At 36.6% G+C, this 17,141-nt stretch overlaps 1 protein-coding gene across 9 annotated transcripts in view; it reads right to left on the bottom strand.

Moving 5' to 3' along the window:
• Positions 1-3,136: 3,136 nt before the first annotated feature.
• Positions 3,137-17,141, bottom strand: part of TJP1 (tight junction protein 1) — a 50,385-nt gene continuing 36,380 nt past the window's right edge. For 4 of the 9 annotated variants that reach the window (XM_026086095.1, XM_026086099.1, XM_026086096.1 and 1 more), the window contains 5 exons: positions 12,391-12,566; positions 11,041-11,482; positions 9,352-9,569; positions 7,979-8,122; positions 3,137-4,680 (listed from right to left, as the gene is read on the bottom strand). In XM_026086095.1, coding sequence (XP_025941880.1) covers positions 4,586-4,680; positions 7,979-8,122; positions 9,352-9,569; positions 11,041-11,482; positions 12,391-12,566 — 1,075 coding nt within the window. In that variant the 3' untranslated portion in view covers positions 3,137-4,585. Of the gene's footprint in view, positions 4,681-7,978; positions 8,123-9,351; positions 9,570-10,843; positions 10,938-11,040; positions 11,483-12,390; positions 12,567-17,141 lie in introns of those variants that run through there. The other 5 variants (XM_026086097.1, XM_026086101.1, XM_026086098.1 and 2 more) reach the window with 3 other exon arrangements.

Here is a 17,141-nt window from a genome sequence, read left to right as displayed (position 1 = left end):
AGATAGCAAAGCGCCTCCCCAGCCACCTCGCGGGCGAGGGAACAGCTGCAGGTCCTGCTCTGCTCTCTGCTCCCCACTGCCGCCCTGCCAGCGCTGGAAAGGCGACAGTTCGTGCCGCATAATAAGCTTCAACGCAAACTTTAAAAACAGTCACGCCACATTTCTTGCTGTGTCAGTCCCATGAATAAACAAGAGCTGCCCGAGAGCAACAAAAGCATGTGTGATTTGCAGCGGTTTCAGAACCACCTTTAGTGAACCAACAACTGATAAAGTTACCTAAAGTGTGTTCGTGTCATTCTAAGCATTACTTACGCTTTCTGTTGCCCTCCCCGGGTTCACAGGACCCCCTTCTAGTGCCATGGTGACATGCAAACTCTTCAGTTTCTCTTCCTTGCTTTTGGTTTCCTTTATTATTCTTGCAGTAACAAAATTTAACTGGGCTGCTTGTTCTGTTTAAGATCTGTTCTCTGCATTTTATACTATTATTAAGGACTGTTACTATTTAAAAGTCACCGATGGACAGCTGTATGTGCTAAAACTGTTTCACAGCAACCTGAAATAATCAGCAAGTCTTTCAAGCTTAAGGTAAATAATAGGGCACCATTGCTTCCAACCAAAACAAAGCATCCTTTGTCAAATTTGGGTTCTAAATCAAATCTAGCAATAGCTTAATTGTCACTGGAACAACCACTGTTTGGAATAGAGCTGAGTGTAGAGTCCACTGTATTCAAGCTAACAGAAAAATCCAAGAATAAAAATTCATACTCATATGCACGTGTGCACACATAACAGCCAGCCTCATATTTTCACTAACATAAAGCACATTTCTTCTCAGATGCTTGCTCACAGCGTCATAAGGCACAAGTCATTTGTTTCTGTGAGTATAATGAAACATCATTTTACACATTTATTTGACATTACCAATGGATGGAGCTAGTTGCCAGAGAACCCTGTACATAAGAAAAGAGCACTAGCACTTAATGGGGTTTCTAAAGATGCTATGCTTGGGAGCAATTTAGATTCTAGGAATACACTTGACAGAAGTACTTAACATCTTTATTTTCCACCTGCCTGGTTTCTGCCATCTGTCCCAGCCTAGCTTAAAACTGTCGATCTTGATCCTGACCCTAAACCTTGCTGTTTTGTTTCACCTAGCCCAGGTTTGCGGGAACACACAAGTACACTTACATCTCTCCTTGTTTGTGTGGTTAAATAGCCATTAGCGCTTATCTCCTTAGGAATGAAGGCTCTAAGCCAAAGAGGTGAACAGTAATTCTGTATCCACAGAATACCTATGTTTCTACCACTGAATAAAACCACTTGCTTAGTAATAAGCACATGACTGGAAATGTACAGTATTAAAATTTCCTCTGAACAATTCGCAGGGCTGAAGCTATTTAGTCTGTAGCTGAGTCAGGTAGAAAGAATCAAGAGATGCAGTTTCTGGAATTTAAGTTAGAGTGAAGAGAGAACCATAGTAAAATGTAAATATATCACATGTAAACTTACCTCCTGCAGAGTCTACCTATAAAAATATGTAAAGAAGGCCATCTCTTATGAGGACAAAGCTTTCAAGAGCCTTGCTATTCTAAAATAATAAAATGGGGTACTTTAAGCAAAACAGTTCAGAATGGCCATCTTTTAACCTAAAAGCACTAAGTTTTAAAAAGAAGGATAGGGTGTATGTGGTTTAAATTAGCCACTTGGGATAAACACTCCTACTCATTTACCTATAAGTAGACAGAGAAAGATAATTGTATTCAAAAGCTGCTTTGTAGTAAAAACAAACAAACAAACAAACATGAACATATTGCCACATTTTTGAACAGCACCACCATTCTGATTTCATTTAAGAAGTGACAGCAAAGCAAATGCTGTCAAGACTTTTTTTTTTTGGTAGAAAGAACTGGCCCTACAGTCTTTAGAAGAACAGAAAGACACTGTCTGGATCACTAAAGTAAAAGCAACTTGGGACAGTTATACCTTACAGTATGTTAGACTCAGGATGTTGAAGTCACAGATATCACTGTTGCAGATAGTCCATACAGCTTAATTTCAGTGTTCCTCTGACTGACCCCTTTGTAGGGTTTCACATATGCCTTACCAAGCTCTGAACTAGAGAGAACATTCATAAATTTTTGCATTAGAATTTTCTCCAAGATGCTTTGCACACCATTTTGAAGCTTTCCTTGCTATGGATTCAAATATACAACTAAAACAAACAAAAAATGCCACACTAGGACATGAACAGGCTATTTTCTTTCAAGTTCTCTGCCTGTTCTTAGAGTTAAGATAAACCATCAGAAGTAGAGGTGGTAATAGCAGTGAATTCATCTTCCAGGATATGTCATGCCTGAGAGGCAAAACTCTAATCAGCTCATCATTAAAAATGCAGAAAGAAAACATCAGGGTTATGCATTGCTTTTCAGCATTATTTACAATCCTTGCTAGAATTTATTAAATATTTTCTTACAGAATAAGATTAGCTTACTAGCTAGTCACTGAGCATTCCAAACAATACTGATAACGTGATTCTAATAGGAGTAACTTAAAAATTTTGCAACTAGACTATATGTAACTGGACATGCTAGAATACTACCGAAGTATCTGGCAGAGTAGGAATAATATGGAATCTAGCATCAACATAGTGATTCAAGGGACAAGACTTCCACTCCTACTTATACCAAGCATTTTCAAGGAATCCATTACACACACTCTCCACTGGTTTGCAAGAAGATACATATAAAAATTATACAATTATAAATTAATAAAAATTAAGAAAAGAAAGCCTTGAATACTGCCTTATGCCTCAGAACCATTTTAAAGCACTGCATCTGCTCCATGAGCTACAGGGATAATGGCAAATTCTGTGTAATTATCTGCAGGAATGCTGAGGCCATCACAGGTCTGGGATCACAGCACGTTCCTGGAAAACAAACACTGTCCAGATCCAGACTGGAGTTCTTCATTCCAGGAACCCTGATAGGGACCATTCTATTCAGTTCCACAAAGAGTTCTGGAAGAACATGTGGCAGAATCCAGCTAATCCGCTACCTACTTACATAGGAAACCAAAATTGATTTTGTCATGTCACCACATAAATGCATTTCAGAAACAATAAGGTACTGGAATCTCCTTTATTATTTTAAAAACAGTTTTATTCTGTATATTTAGAAATGTGTAATTTTAATAACTGCAAAGAAAAATAAATCAGCCACACCTGAATAGCTAATAACTCATTAACAGAATGCAGTGATGTATTATCTAAACAGTAGTAGTGCTGATGTGCCATAATAAATTGTCTATTAGTAAAAAAATACATTTCAGGGCACGTAGTACAGCATCCTTATCACAAATTACAGTAGGGATACTTTTCAAGAATTTAATCAAAGTAGAGAATTCCAAGTTATATTCTTTAAATGCAGCACTTAAAAATGTAACAAGTTTGTGCATTTTAAAAAGTGTCCTTGTTCATATAATGTAGAAATGCTGCTTTATTGCTCCAGATGTCAAAGTTCAAGGCTCAAAAGGTATGAGAATACAAAGATATCCTTAAGAAACTTTGTTTGTTTTTATATATATTTATATATATAAAAAGGTAAAGCTTATAAAAGTTAATTTACAAACCAAGAACAGAAGTGGTATGCACGCATTATATACAAGCAGTCTAACGTCTATAAATTTTCAAATGCATAGCAGAAAACATACCATCATTTTCTTCTGTTTCTCTTCTGGCTGATCAACACAAACAGTACTTGTTCTCTAAAGCAAATTCACAATTTTTTTCCTTTTTTCCCCCCCCTTTTCCCCAATCTCTCATGATATATTATCTAGGTAAGCACAAAAGCCATATAAACTTAATACAGAGATCTATGAGAGCTAAGACTATTAAAAACATGAGGGTAAGGCATCCCTGCTGGTTAATAGGTCTGTAATAATGTGGTTAATTTACAAATCCACAGAGGCAACTGAACCATAGTCATCTCACATGCTTTCCCCCCCCCCCGACCCCGTTCTTATGACAATGTTTCCATATACAATTAAGTAGAGCTGTTTGCATTATCCTCTCAGCAGAGGAAAACATCTAAACTGTGCTAGCCAGAGTTGATTGCCATTTCATTGAACATGTACACCAAAAGTCGTTTAAAAACTAGAGACCAAAACGTAGTCTTGTGCATTACAAAACACAGAGTAGTAAAAAGGCAGACCAAATTCTGTGTTTTCACCAGTGGAGTATGAGCTAATTCAATTCCTCTGTATATAATCCCATTGGTACTTGCAATTTTTTAAACAATGAAATACTAGCAGTGTCAAAAAAAAACAAAAAAACCAAACCAACAAACCAAAGCATACAGAACCTGCAAGAACCCTACCTTGTTCCCACTGTACACTCCCTGTTTGTGGCATGTATTGTGACCATGGTTCAAAGAGTGTACTTGCTAAACCACTGTTAGTTAAAGCAAGATGCTTAAACACTAAGATCCATTATCACTTATAGAACAGTTAATACTTGATAGAGTGGTTCAGTTTATATGTAAGGTCCATCTCAGTTTCACATTATTTACTCAGTCAGCTAGCTTAATATTTAGAAGTGGTCAATTAGGACTGAGACACAGTTTGCTCCAACAAGATAGTTTGGATCCCCAGGAAGAGACTTGTTCTGCCAGGTTTTGGGGTCACCTGTGGGAGGAAAACACAATGCTGGTGTTTAGTATCCGCTGTCAAACAGAGTACATCTTGAAACAACCAAGTATTTGGACAGGACCTCTTAAATTCTAAATCAACCTTTGTTTTTTGTTGTTGTTTTTTGTTTTTTTTAAAACATTATTCTTATAATATAGGACAGAACACAGTTGTTAAAAAAAGAAAAAAAAAGCTCTTCCAGAATTGTTAAGTATAAAACGTTTTACTCTGCAGCACCGACACAGTGCTTTCTGTAAAATATTAACAGCAGATCAGGCACTCACCAGCTCTTTCATAGGTCGACAAAATATTAAGACATTTCAAATGCATCCTACCCAGAGTAGCTTTTAAAGTTCTTAAATAATTTTGAATATAGATGAGTCAATCTGAAGTTATGTTGTAACAAAGCACTATGACATACAGGTGAGCTTTAGTTTCTACTATGAAAGTTAGTGTAGAGGGGACTGAAGTTATTATTTTGCATCTACACCCAGTGCGCTAGTATAAGAGCCTGAAGATGTCATTAGTTTTGGAAAAGCTTTATACTGACATTCTGAAAGAGATTCTAGTCTGCTGATCTATACTGAACACTTCTACAGCAGATCTTATCCACTCAAGATCAAGGTCTCGTCTAACTTTCTGTTACAAGGGAAAAGTAATCAGGTGCCATCTCACCAGACAAAAGTGACATTCCCGTCTGCCTACTCAACTGTCACCTACAGTTTCAGCTGGAAAATTTATTCTTCATTTACCCATCTAAAAACATCACTAAATGCTGCTGCTATAAAAGGAGTATCATCATCCTGTTACGGTACAACAGTGAAAAAATGTAATGAAATTCTTTAAAGCCTTCCAGATAAATGGCATTACATAGACTGGCCAAAGCAGATCTGGCCTGAGAAATGAGCAACATGGTAGAGCACCCAGTCCTACAGACTGCAAACACCCGAGACCTCTGTATTAAATGAGACTGATGTAAACTCCATGTAGTTTTCTTGAAGAACTCATGAAAACAAAATGAAGTACACAATGCACTGAGTGATGGCAACGTCCGATGTAGGGACAAAAAGTAGAAATGGCCTGTGTATAGTTTAGAGAATGCAAGCAAGTTTACCACAGCCAGGTAAAACTAATTAATTCAGTTAAGAAGCTTGGTAATATTGGAGGATTTTCTATTTTTCTAGATGCAGGAATTCCACTCAAGACTGCCAAGATTGAATGCATTAGTCAGAGGGTAGAATATGAGTTTAGGAGGATTAGGTTCTTGTTTTACATAAGAGACACTACAGCAGATATTTTCCCAACCTTTCCTCCTAAATAAAGAGGATTAGATTGCAGCCAGTGCAACCTCTAGCTGCTGAGGATGTTTCTCCCACAATTACACACAAATGCTTTGAGAAAATGACCATCTAGAATTTTGTTCTAACATATTATAATAGGTGTAGACACAAAAGGCAACTTTTTTTTCCCCAGTTGGTCTTAACACCAAAATCATTCAAGAGTTTGAGGGGGTTTAACAGTATGGTATATTGATAGCAGGCTTAAATGTGGCAAAAAGGGTGTTAGTAAGTGCAAATGAATGTCATTTTAGGGACAGAACATGGATACATTTAGGAAAAGATGAGACAGAGCAGAATATTGAAGACGGGAAAAAATAGAATTCTATAAACTGTTTATATAAAGCCATCTGAAAAATCAGAGTCCCATAACCAACTAATTTAAAAAGAGAGAAAACAATTATTTATTTAAGACACAGTATGGTCTACTTACATATCATAAGACAGAATTGCCTAATTTTAAAGTTTGTCTCAAAAGAGCAATGTTATGATATACATCCCATTTCAGATTAACAGAATGTGGTGTTATATTTACAATACATAAAGTGTTACTGTTTAAATATACACGCTCTTGCTCTCTCACCCACACATGCACTGCACACACACCACTTTGGATAGGGAGAAAAATGTCTCAGAAACTTCAGTTATTGTTTAGAAGATTAGAATCCTCCCCCTTCACTTCAAGTAAGTTCATGAATAGGTGTTAGAGTTACAAAATAAGTGCTGTCTCATCTTTGTACATAGTTGTTGTACATATCTTTCAGGACCCTATGGTTTTCGTGTCGGTGTTCTAACACTGTCACATATATACACATTGTTAAATAGATGCATGCAACACATGCATATAATAGCTTATAAAAACAACAAAGTTATTGCCATTAATACCTCTAAGTTATTGAATCCCCATCAAGGAGATCGATGCTTTACTCTTTCAAAGCATCAGTGCTTTGGTGTTGACGGTGATAGATACATTAGTGACAGAAGATATGCATACACAGTGGCTTAAGTGCTGTATACAGAAGTACATTTTTCAGTCATCATTTAGATCATATGTACACATTAATGGTACAAATTTTTCACCATAAATTTTGAAGGTAGCTGAATAAAACCTTAAGACTTTTTCCCCAAATGTGCAAACATTGTTTTGTATATCTCTAACTTCACAGCCATGTCATGAAATTGCTTGAAACTTGCCCAGGAATTCTAACTTAGGCTCATCATTGACAATTTCAGCCAACACATTTTTCCCCTGTTCCCAGAAAGCCACAGTGAGGTAAAAATGGACAGATAAATAAAATTGCAATCTAGTTGCATCTTTTACTATCAACCCGAAACTTCTGGGCAAAGGTGGTAGAGGAAAAAATAGGCAGAAGCAAGCAAGAAAAGTCTTGTGGAAAATCCAGCTACATTAGGATAAATTGTAAATGTTTTTACTAAACACTATAGTTTTCTTAAATGATCCAATTGTTAGCATCAACTTGCACACATGGAAACAGTTAACAAGTGTTAAATCATGATTTATGAACATGCAGATTGTTAAGATTTGCCAGAGTCCTATATGGTTAATTAAGCAACAGACAAACAACAGTTATGTTACAAAGGCCAATCAGAGGTACATAATCATTTCCTCTCAAGTTTTAGTGCGACTGTCATTTCAAGTGTATTCAGCTGTAGCAGTCCTCAAGAAAGGAGCGTGAATAGAAAAATACGGTAATATTTAATAGACTAATGATAAAGATATTACTCTGTTTTTCTGCTGTCAGTCATGGTTGTAGCTATGAATTTGCACCATGAGTAAATGTAAGAAAAGACATTTGTAATGAAAGTGAAATGGGAGAGTCTGACACAAATACAATGATCGAGTTCTTTATATTACACAGCATCACCTTTAGCCAAATGAACTTAAATTATTCGATAGCACCCAAAAGCCCCAAAAGGACAGAGGGAGGACAGCATACCCGACGAGGAGTCGGAGGATTTTAGAGCAAAAGACCAACCATCAGGGGTCATAGACGCACAATGTGGCAGGCGCAGCTCCACTGGTTTCAGGAATTTTAGTCCATGGGGCCCACACATTACCAAGGGGCTAAGAAGCGTTTCACCTACAGTTAACAGGAAGAAAAAACAAGTTACCTATTCTTCCTGAAATAGGTTCAGATTATTACATACTTATATTACAGAGCTACATGATACTTAATTCTACAGAACAGTATGATCATTTTGAACTATAAAGAATAGCACTTATCAAGATTGTTTCTCATTGCCCCTTTTAGAGTGCTCCAGAGACTTTTCAATGGTACATGTCACATTATTTCCAAATGAAGAAGGATAAACAAGAATGACTAAACCATGTTGGGATTTTCTTGGCATTAAATTCTAAGCAGGTACATCAGAAGTAACAAAACCCCAAATCTGTATCAGCCTTGCTAACGCTTCTCTTTATGCTGTGCCTGGTGATGTTCTGCTCATACGGATTTAAGGCACACTGGGCTGAATCAAGCCTCCTAGACATACTTGTGTACTTCCGAGCACCTATTTGCAGCTCAGGAACTTACAACCCCTATCCTAACAATGAAACTGCACAGCATAAAAACACGTAGGTTTATTTTTACAATTTAACACTCCAAGGGGTAACCTAAGATTATTCAGTTAAGGAGCATGTTACACTAGAATTATAAAGATTCAAAGCAATCGTGGATTGCCAGTAATTGCAAATTTATGAAATTAAGCCTTTTAATTTCTTGACTTGAGGAAACTGGGAATCTGACAGTCTGTATATCACATGTGTTTTATCTGGTGCTTGTACACTGAAATAGTGACGTTAAAGACAGAGGGGGAAAGGGAAGGATTCCTGAACTGTAAGATACAGTACTCATCCCTTTTATATATCCCTCCTTTCCCCTCTCTCTTTCGCACAAAGCATATCCTTCTTTCTTAATAAAGTTAGAAAATAAAGGTGTTTTCAGACAAATTAAAAATATATATTTTGAAGTGCTGAAATAAATTCCAGACTTTATTGGATATTTGATTCAAGTCAAATTAGTTTTTAATTTTGCTTTGGATAATTCTTTTGGTCCTAATGTCTAGAAAATATCCCTGAAACTACAGTTTAAGTGTCAAAAAAAAAAAATCAAAAAAAAACCAAAAAACAAAAAAAAAAACCCCACACAAAACAAAACACCTCCCATCTTGCTTGCAATTTTCCATATTGAGCAGAATACTGTTCCCTTTGTACTACTCATTTGTCAGATGTGGAAAAGACCATGTTTCCCTCTAAACATAAGTGGTAGTAATACTAAATAATATAGTAAGTTATAGCACCAGCTTTTACCTTTCTCTTTGTCCAAAGGTGGAAGTATACTATTATCTCGGCAGACTTTGAAATATATTTCTTGCTCTATTCCCTCTGGAATGGCTCCTTGTGGTATAATAATACTAACTCCAGTCTCAATGGAGCTCAGTACACCACCATTGCTGTTAAATACACCTCTTGCTGTGGCTACAACAGTGTGTCCATCTTCTTCCTCCTCATCCTCTAGTGCTGAAGGGCTGAATATAACACAGAGATTAAAGCCTAGCAGTTTTATCAGTATTTTCTTCCTGAAAAATCAGTGATATACTTTCATGTAACTTATTTTACCAGTGCACAGCCTACAGTAGGCTATCACCAATTTAAGGAAATATGTCCGACACTCAATGCTTGAGACAACTAAGATAAAAATAGTTCAAGTTCTACCTTGAGAAGAGGATGTTTTCACTAACACACACACGCACACTCACAAAACACCACCCCCCCAAAAAAAACAAAGTACACAAACTTTGAAAATTTATAGGAGCTTATGTTTTCAAATGCTCACTTCTGGGGTTCCAGCTACACACTTCTGCTTAGTAAGACTAAACATATTAGAGATCTAAAGGCTTTCATTCTTCCTCCCAAGACTACATTATAACATTATGACTTTAATATCAGAAGGAGTAATAATTCTTATGCAAGCCACATTGAATCTTCTCTCTCAGCTTTAAAGGAAGAAGAAACTGTTCAGTTTAATACTGTAAGATACACATTGAAAATGAAACTCTTAAAACAGATTTTTCCAGGTTGCCATAATACAACTAAAGAGAAAAATTATCATCAAATTGCTAATTTGAATAAATTTCAGATCAGTTTCTAAAGTAGAAATCATGAAGAAATCAATAATTTCAAGATTTTTAGTAGTCTGTGACTATACAGGATCAAAATATTCCTCATCGGTTTAGAGCAAATAGGATTCAACCTTGTATTATATTTCTGAGTCACTGAAGGAGCAAGCAGGATTTCAAGTCTGGTTCATGCATTATGATTATTTTGAGATCACAGAATAGTAAAACACTATTTTGCAAATATTAATACGAATCAAAACAAGTCAGCAAAGAGTCCAAGAACAGATACTATTTGTTACTGTTGACATATTTTACTTCTGACTGCTCAAGAACACTAGGCAAATGCAAGCTACTTTTAAGCAGTTGCTGTTTGGTCTCATAGTAAGAAGAGCCAATACAAAATTGCTGAAGTGACTTTCTCTTTTCACGAATACTTTTGAAATGTCCCCCACGCAAATGAACTGAGAACTGTTCCTCTATGCACACACAGTTAATACAATTTGGTGCAACAGCTATCATTAGAAATTAACTCCATCTTCTAGAGACAAACAAAAAGGGCAAGTGATTAATATCTACCAGAAGAGTTAAAATTCTAGTATGAGAAATAAGAGCCATGCCACTTTTTAATGATAAAAACTGGATGCAAGATGATACAGGGACATATGACAGTAAAGACTCACTACCTTAAATACCTATCCAGATGCTCTTTGGCAGAATTTCAGAATCATAGTAGCAATCTTTCAAGTATCTTGGCTTATGGGCTGACACCAACAAAAGCTGGAAGCAGAGCAATGAAGGAACTGGTGGTTTCATAGATTAACTATTTCAAAGATGTACTAGCTGAAACAAAACAAAACAAACAAAAGGCCAAGATGCTTACCTTACAGGAATGGCTTTAGGCACAGCATTAACATTATTTGGTTGATATTTAGGCTTGTCTGCCTGTACAGTGAAGGTGTCCATTCCACTGTCAAACTCAGGAGGCTGTGACGAGCTGTGTGCTTTCAAAATCGGTTGAGGAGAATTTGGAGATTTTGATGGCAGCTCTGGCTTATGTTGAGCTTCATTTGGCAAGAGATTATGGTTGAATTTAGGACTTTCAAACTTGCGCTCAAATGGCCTGGCAGCGCTCGTGTAAGGTTTAGTTGTAAAGCGGTTGTAAGAAGGAGTGACTGTTTTCTGAATCTGTTCAGTTCCATTAATGGGGCCTTTGTCAGGGAAGCTTTTCTGAGGATAAAAAGTAGACTGCACGGTGTCCTCTCTAGAGGATCTGAAAATTGCTGGTTTATTCTGAGGTGGAGGAGGCTCAGACACAGAGTTAGCTGCAATGCAAATAAAAATATCAGAAACTGTCAATAACCATCAGAATTTTCCAATCCTGTACACAATGGAATGAGAATACATTTTGTCCAATTTTTAATCTACTAGATAAATATATTTTAAGATTCAGCTCTCTTAGGCGACCTATCTTCTTATTATGTTTCGTACACTCTGGCAAATTATCTATGTTTCATTAAATTTATGTTAGATACAATAGTATGATCTTTTAATTAAGAGGTTAAACTAATTTATACCATGCCAAAAAATACAAATGCAGTATCATCATGCACTTATATAGACCTGTAAAATTCAGTTGGACAAGACATCCCTCCTAAGGATATTAAAATCAAAGCTTTTTTTCTTCTATTTTTAGAAGCCTATACAGAGATTCATCTTTAAATAATGAAAATTTTATTCCATCTTTGCTGAGGCCAATAGACAGTTATGATGACTATTAACACCTGGAAACCACAGGTGCAGATAGGATCACCAAATCAGTTCACAGGACTCAACCTGAATATAGTAAAAAGTTATATCCACTAATAACTGTTTCAAATTTCAATTAGAGAACAACACAGCTACCAGTTCACATGCTGCAACATCCACGCAAGTGCTCAACAAATGATACTTTTTTTTTTTTTTTTTTTTTTTGGAGTGAACTATGTGGCTTGATTAAAAGTTCATGAGTCTAAGCTTATATTTTTAAGAGACACCTTAACAGAAGGTTATTCTGCAGTGATCCCTAGGCTCTACATTCATCCTCTTCCCTTAACATAAGAGGAAGTTTTGCAGTGACTCAAGACATCTGTGCCACTTTCAAATTATGGGAAAGGAGAAGACAGTCCAGTAAACTGCATAAACACAAACTCAGTTACAACATATGAGACAGGTTAACTTTCAAACTGCTCACCCTCAGAAAGCGCAGGCTTGTGATGTGCTGGGAGAGACAGGACAGGACTATTAATTGACTGAGGTTGCGTATACTGTACTGAAGAAGCAGGAGGAGGAGTTGTAACTTGAGGGACTGACTCATAACGCTTTTCACCAACAGGCCTATCCATTGATTCAATATCAGTTGTCTTCCCCCTGTTGAAATAAAGTAAAAACAATATTTGACTGTTCAGTTTTCTCAGGGTTCTGAGTTCCTGCCTTCACCATAATTTTTTCTTCTATGATCATTTGATTTCCATCTCTTCCTATAAACATTAAAAACACGTTTTCTTTAATAACTTATCCTAAATATAAAAACATTCATCGATAAGCACAATAGATTTCAAGACAACATTGAATCTTGAAAGAGATTAGTAACACAAACCAAAGATGGCAAACAAAAGGCAGATGACATTTCAGGTGTATTTTTGTAATTACCTACAGATCTTCATTTTTCAATTTCACTTGGGGTATTTTTGGTAAAAAGTTTTCTCTAATTTAGCAGGTCTTCAAAATAAAAATTTAGACTGAGGGTTGGGGGGTGGCTACGGGGGAGGGAGGTGTTTAAAAGCCTAATTGGCCAAGAAGGAGGAAAATGTGCTGTAGTATAGCTTTTCTAAATACACCCAGTATTTGAACAATGCCATCTTAATTAGAAATGCAATCAGCTTAAGCTTCACCAGCTTTATGTGCATAATGTAGACAATTTTAAAATCTTATTTTCAAAATATTTCTTGCTGATACTAGAGATATTTCTCCAAAAGAGGTCCTTTTGGGAAATGACTGATTTCACAAATACCTGTCATTTTGGACTGCAATATATTGCACTTACTTTCAGAATTCATGAGTTTAAAATTTTAAGTGCACATAATGCCTGTGATGAAATGTAACAGTGAGAGGACACCTTAAAACATCCTCACATCAACAGCAGTCTTACCACTTGATGTTCCTTTTCAAGTAGTCATAGCTAGTGTAAGAGCCAAGTAATCTAGGTGATGGCAAAGCAAACAGCAATAGAAGAATGAAAGAAAAATAGTCATTCTATCTTGAGCATGTTATTTCTTCACACTTTTATGTTAGTCCTAGCATTTCTCGTATGACAAGACTGTTTGACAAAAAGACATTAGCTTGAACAGTGACATGTCTGATGAGGCCTTTTCTGTACGCATATGTACAACGATCACTTACTATTTTAACATGAGATTTTGTCAGTGAATCAGGTGGTGGTCAATATCTCAAACTGACAGCTATATAAAGCAACAAAAAGGTCACACTAGCTTTAAACCATTTATTAGAATCTGTATAAACAAATGGCTATTTGATATATTAAAAAAGTGAACTAAGAAATCCCAAATTCTAACAGAATCTCTTTTACTTATGGTCCCATTCGTGCTAATCTTATTCTTCAGTCTTTAGCATATGTAGAATGATGCAGTTTTTGCATTGCAGATCATGTACTGAGAGTACAATTATAACAACTATTTCTATAACACCAACAACTCATCCAAAAGCAGGTGCGATTTTCTATATTGAGCAGAATATTGTTTCTTTTGTACTACTCATTTGTGAGACGTGAAAAGACCACGTCCTCCTCTCAACATAAATTTAGATTCTTCTTCTGATTGTGTTTAACAATTCCTAAAGGTGTATCTTCAAGGGTGACTCTCCCTTAGTTTTAACACCATCTTGCTTGTATACTGCAAGCAAATGCATTTCACGTTAGGACAACTGTCCACCATCCATTCACTTTCTCTACACCAATAAAAATATAAGAGGTAGCAATGAACTGCAGTGACAAGCTACAGTGAAAATTAGGTATTCATGCTTCAGGCTGATGCACAAGTCAAATATTACAGATATTCTTTTATATCTATAGTCCACTGTGAGGGAATGTTGCTACTCATTCTGATCCTTTTTATTTTTTGCAGCAGTCAAGAAAAAATTTCCTCTAACAACATTTTTAAAATGAGTAATTATATATATGAACAAAGTCATGACTCTTTCCTATTCCCTTCCGAAACATGCTATTTGTATATTTCTTAATTAGCTAGCATTCATTCTTTCCGCATTTAAAATTAAAATAGCTTAATACAAAGTTTAAACATTTGTATCATTTTAAAAGAACTCACAAGTAAGCTCTTAACCACCTGCAAAATGTATCTGCAGTTGGTCTTTCAGCTGAGGAAGAGGGGGAGAGATTGGCTGCCACTTAATGCACTGAAGACTAATTTCTCCCTTAAAATAGAATGAAAACTGATACGCGAAGATTATTACTTACTTGTAACATTACAAGATTGCATCCACTGTTTACAGAATTGTTTGAAAAGTATTTTCCTTTAACATTCAAATCTTTACTATGTTTATTTTTATTTCAATAAAAATATCCCATTAAAACCTTTAAATATAAATCCTATCTGTAAACAGCACCTTGGCTGGAGAGGGTTGTGTTGAGTTTCCTTTCCCTGAAAGGCAGAACAGTCCTCTCTGCAGGAGCAGAGAACAAGCTTTGTGCAAAGGACAACACACCTGTGCTTTCTTATTTCTACGGTAGCAGGAAAGAATAAGAATAATAATAAAAAAAAGGAGAACAGTCTTAATGCTCGGGAGGAGAATGTTATGAAACTAAGAAGAGGTCTGATCAACTTTGAAGAGTCTGCTTCACGATCATGTGAACGGGTTGCTCAGTGGATTAAACAGCATCTGCATGAATCTGCCTTTAAAATTAGTGTTGCAAAAAAGGTCATTTTAGATCTGCTGTACCTTCTGTTCACACTGCTTTTACGGAAAACAGCATTCATCTAACAGCAGAAGTTATCACTGCACGCTCACTGTTTTCTTTACTCCAGAAGGGTAGTAGCTGCTTTCTCAGAAAACTGCCCTCTGAAATCACTGCTTCTCAGAGGGAGATATTAAGCAGAGGGCAGGGGGGACGGGACAGGACTCCCTCCCCCAAACACCCGCCCCATTCCATACATCAGAATTGCTTACCAGTTTTCTGAGAAATTAAGATGGGGAGTAAGGCAGTATTTTTTGAAGGAGAGCCCAGAAGATAGCTGTGCCAATACAGACTCAGCCGGCCTGATGCTGGGCGCAGCACGGAGCACGTCCTTCCATTGCACGCGCCTGCCTGAGGCTCGGCCACGACCGTGTGGCTCAGGACCCGGCACAAGCAAACCCGTCTTCGGCAAGTGCTGCTCAGCAGCTGTCAGCATACCCGTGAGGTGCCTCTAATCAAAGGTGTGCTGTATCCTAAGCTTACTTGGTTTTTGTTTAAAGAACAAATATATATATATATTCCTGATCAACACTGGGCACAGTCTATAAGTTTTAGGTGTACAGAATAAAGTTTATCAAACCGTGCTGCTGATCTCAAGCTCTGATTCAGACCACCTCCGCATACAAAACGCTGACTCGGGAGCAGCCACAGGACTCGGCTAGAGCAGCCTGAGTTAACGCAGCAAGCTGCTCCTCGGATGAGACTGTACCAGATCATGTAAGTACTCTTAACTATTTCAATGCAAAATTTAACCAGGCTCATTCTCCAGTATTTCAAGCTAATGCAGATAACTACATAGAACCAAGCAGGAATAAATTCACTACTCAGTCACAGCGGCAGTAGCTTCTTAAATTGCTCCAGCTAGATCCACAAAAACACATCCATTTACCATTTTTACTATTTTCTCAGGCAAAGCAAAAGAAACTATTCCTTATTCTACGGCTGCTGACAGCTATGTAAGATGCAGAAGTGACATTACCCTTACAAAGCAGCTTTAGTGATGGCACAAATTTCCTAAATGATGTAAATAAAAAAAAAGTAAACATTTGTACACATAAAAGAAAAGCCATACATACTCTCTCAATGCTAAACCTCTGATTTCTTTCAAATACAACGTTACAACATGAACCCTCATTTTAAGAAAGACACCTCATATTACAAAAGCTGCTAAATAAAGTTTTTCGTGACATACTATGTCTACTGTTAATTGAAGATGCAAAAAACTCACCTGCCCTTATTCTCAGCAAAATGATACGCACCAAGGTGGTTGAGAAATAGCTATAAGTTTTCACTTAAGTTTTCACTTTTTTTTTTTTAAGCTGCAAATACATTGTCAGCCAATGGATAAAGAATTATTCCAAAATTAAGCAAGATAGCTTAGTATTCTGCACACCTTACTCGGATGAAGTAATTAAGCAAGTTTGCAGAACATAGCATAACCATGCATGAAAGCTGTAAGTGCTAGCTTATGGCATTAATAATGAAACCTCACCAAAAGAGGCATGTCAACAGCTAACTTCAGCTCATCATAAACCACTAATAAGTATTACTGCTCTCTTCAGGAAAATACATATTACCGCCCTGCAAACAGTAAGGTAGAAGCCTCAACCATAAGCAAACAGTTCCATTAATCTCTGAAGTGGTACACAATGATCAAGTTTAGAATGGCTTCCAAAGCAGAAGTTCTACATCTTATTTTCTCTGCAAAAAATGTGACACAAATACAAGATGACATCTCCACCAAAATACAAAGCATTAACTCAAAGACAGCTTTGAAAATTCAAATACATTTTAGTTGTTATACACATATGTGGTTAAGAGATTTTAAGTTAGCATGCATTCAGTATTGATGCAGTTGAAGGCACATGCTTCTTGGGGAAAAAAGTGCATGCATTCTGAATTCAAGCTCAGTCAAGTCAGTGATCTAGTTAATTTTGGCTTTTTATTCTCCCGCT

The sequence above is a fragment of the Apteryx rowi genome, unplaced genomic scaffold, assembly GCF_003343035.1.
Source record: "Apteryx rowi isolate R43461 unplaced genomic scaffold, aptRow1 scaffold_680, whole genome shotgun sequence".
Classification (NCBI taxonomy): Eukaryota; Metazoa; Chordata; class Aves; order Apterygiformes; family Apterygidae; genus Apteryx; species Apteryx rowi.
This window is presented reverse-complemented; position numbering and strand designations above follow the sequence as displayed.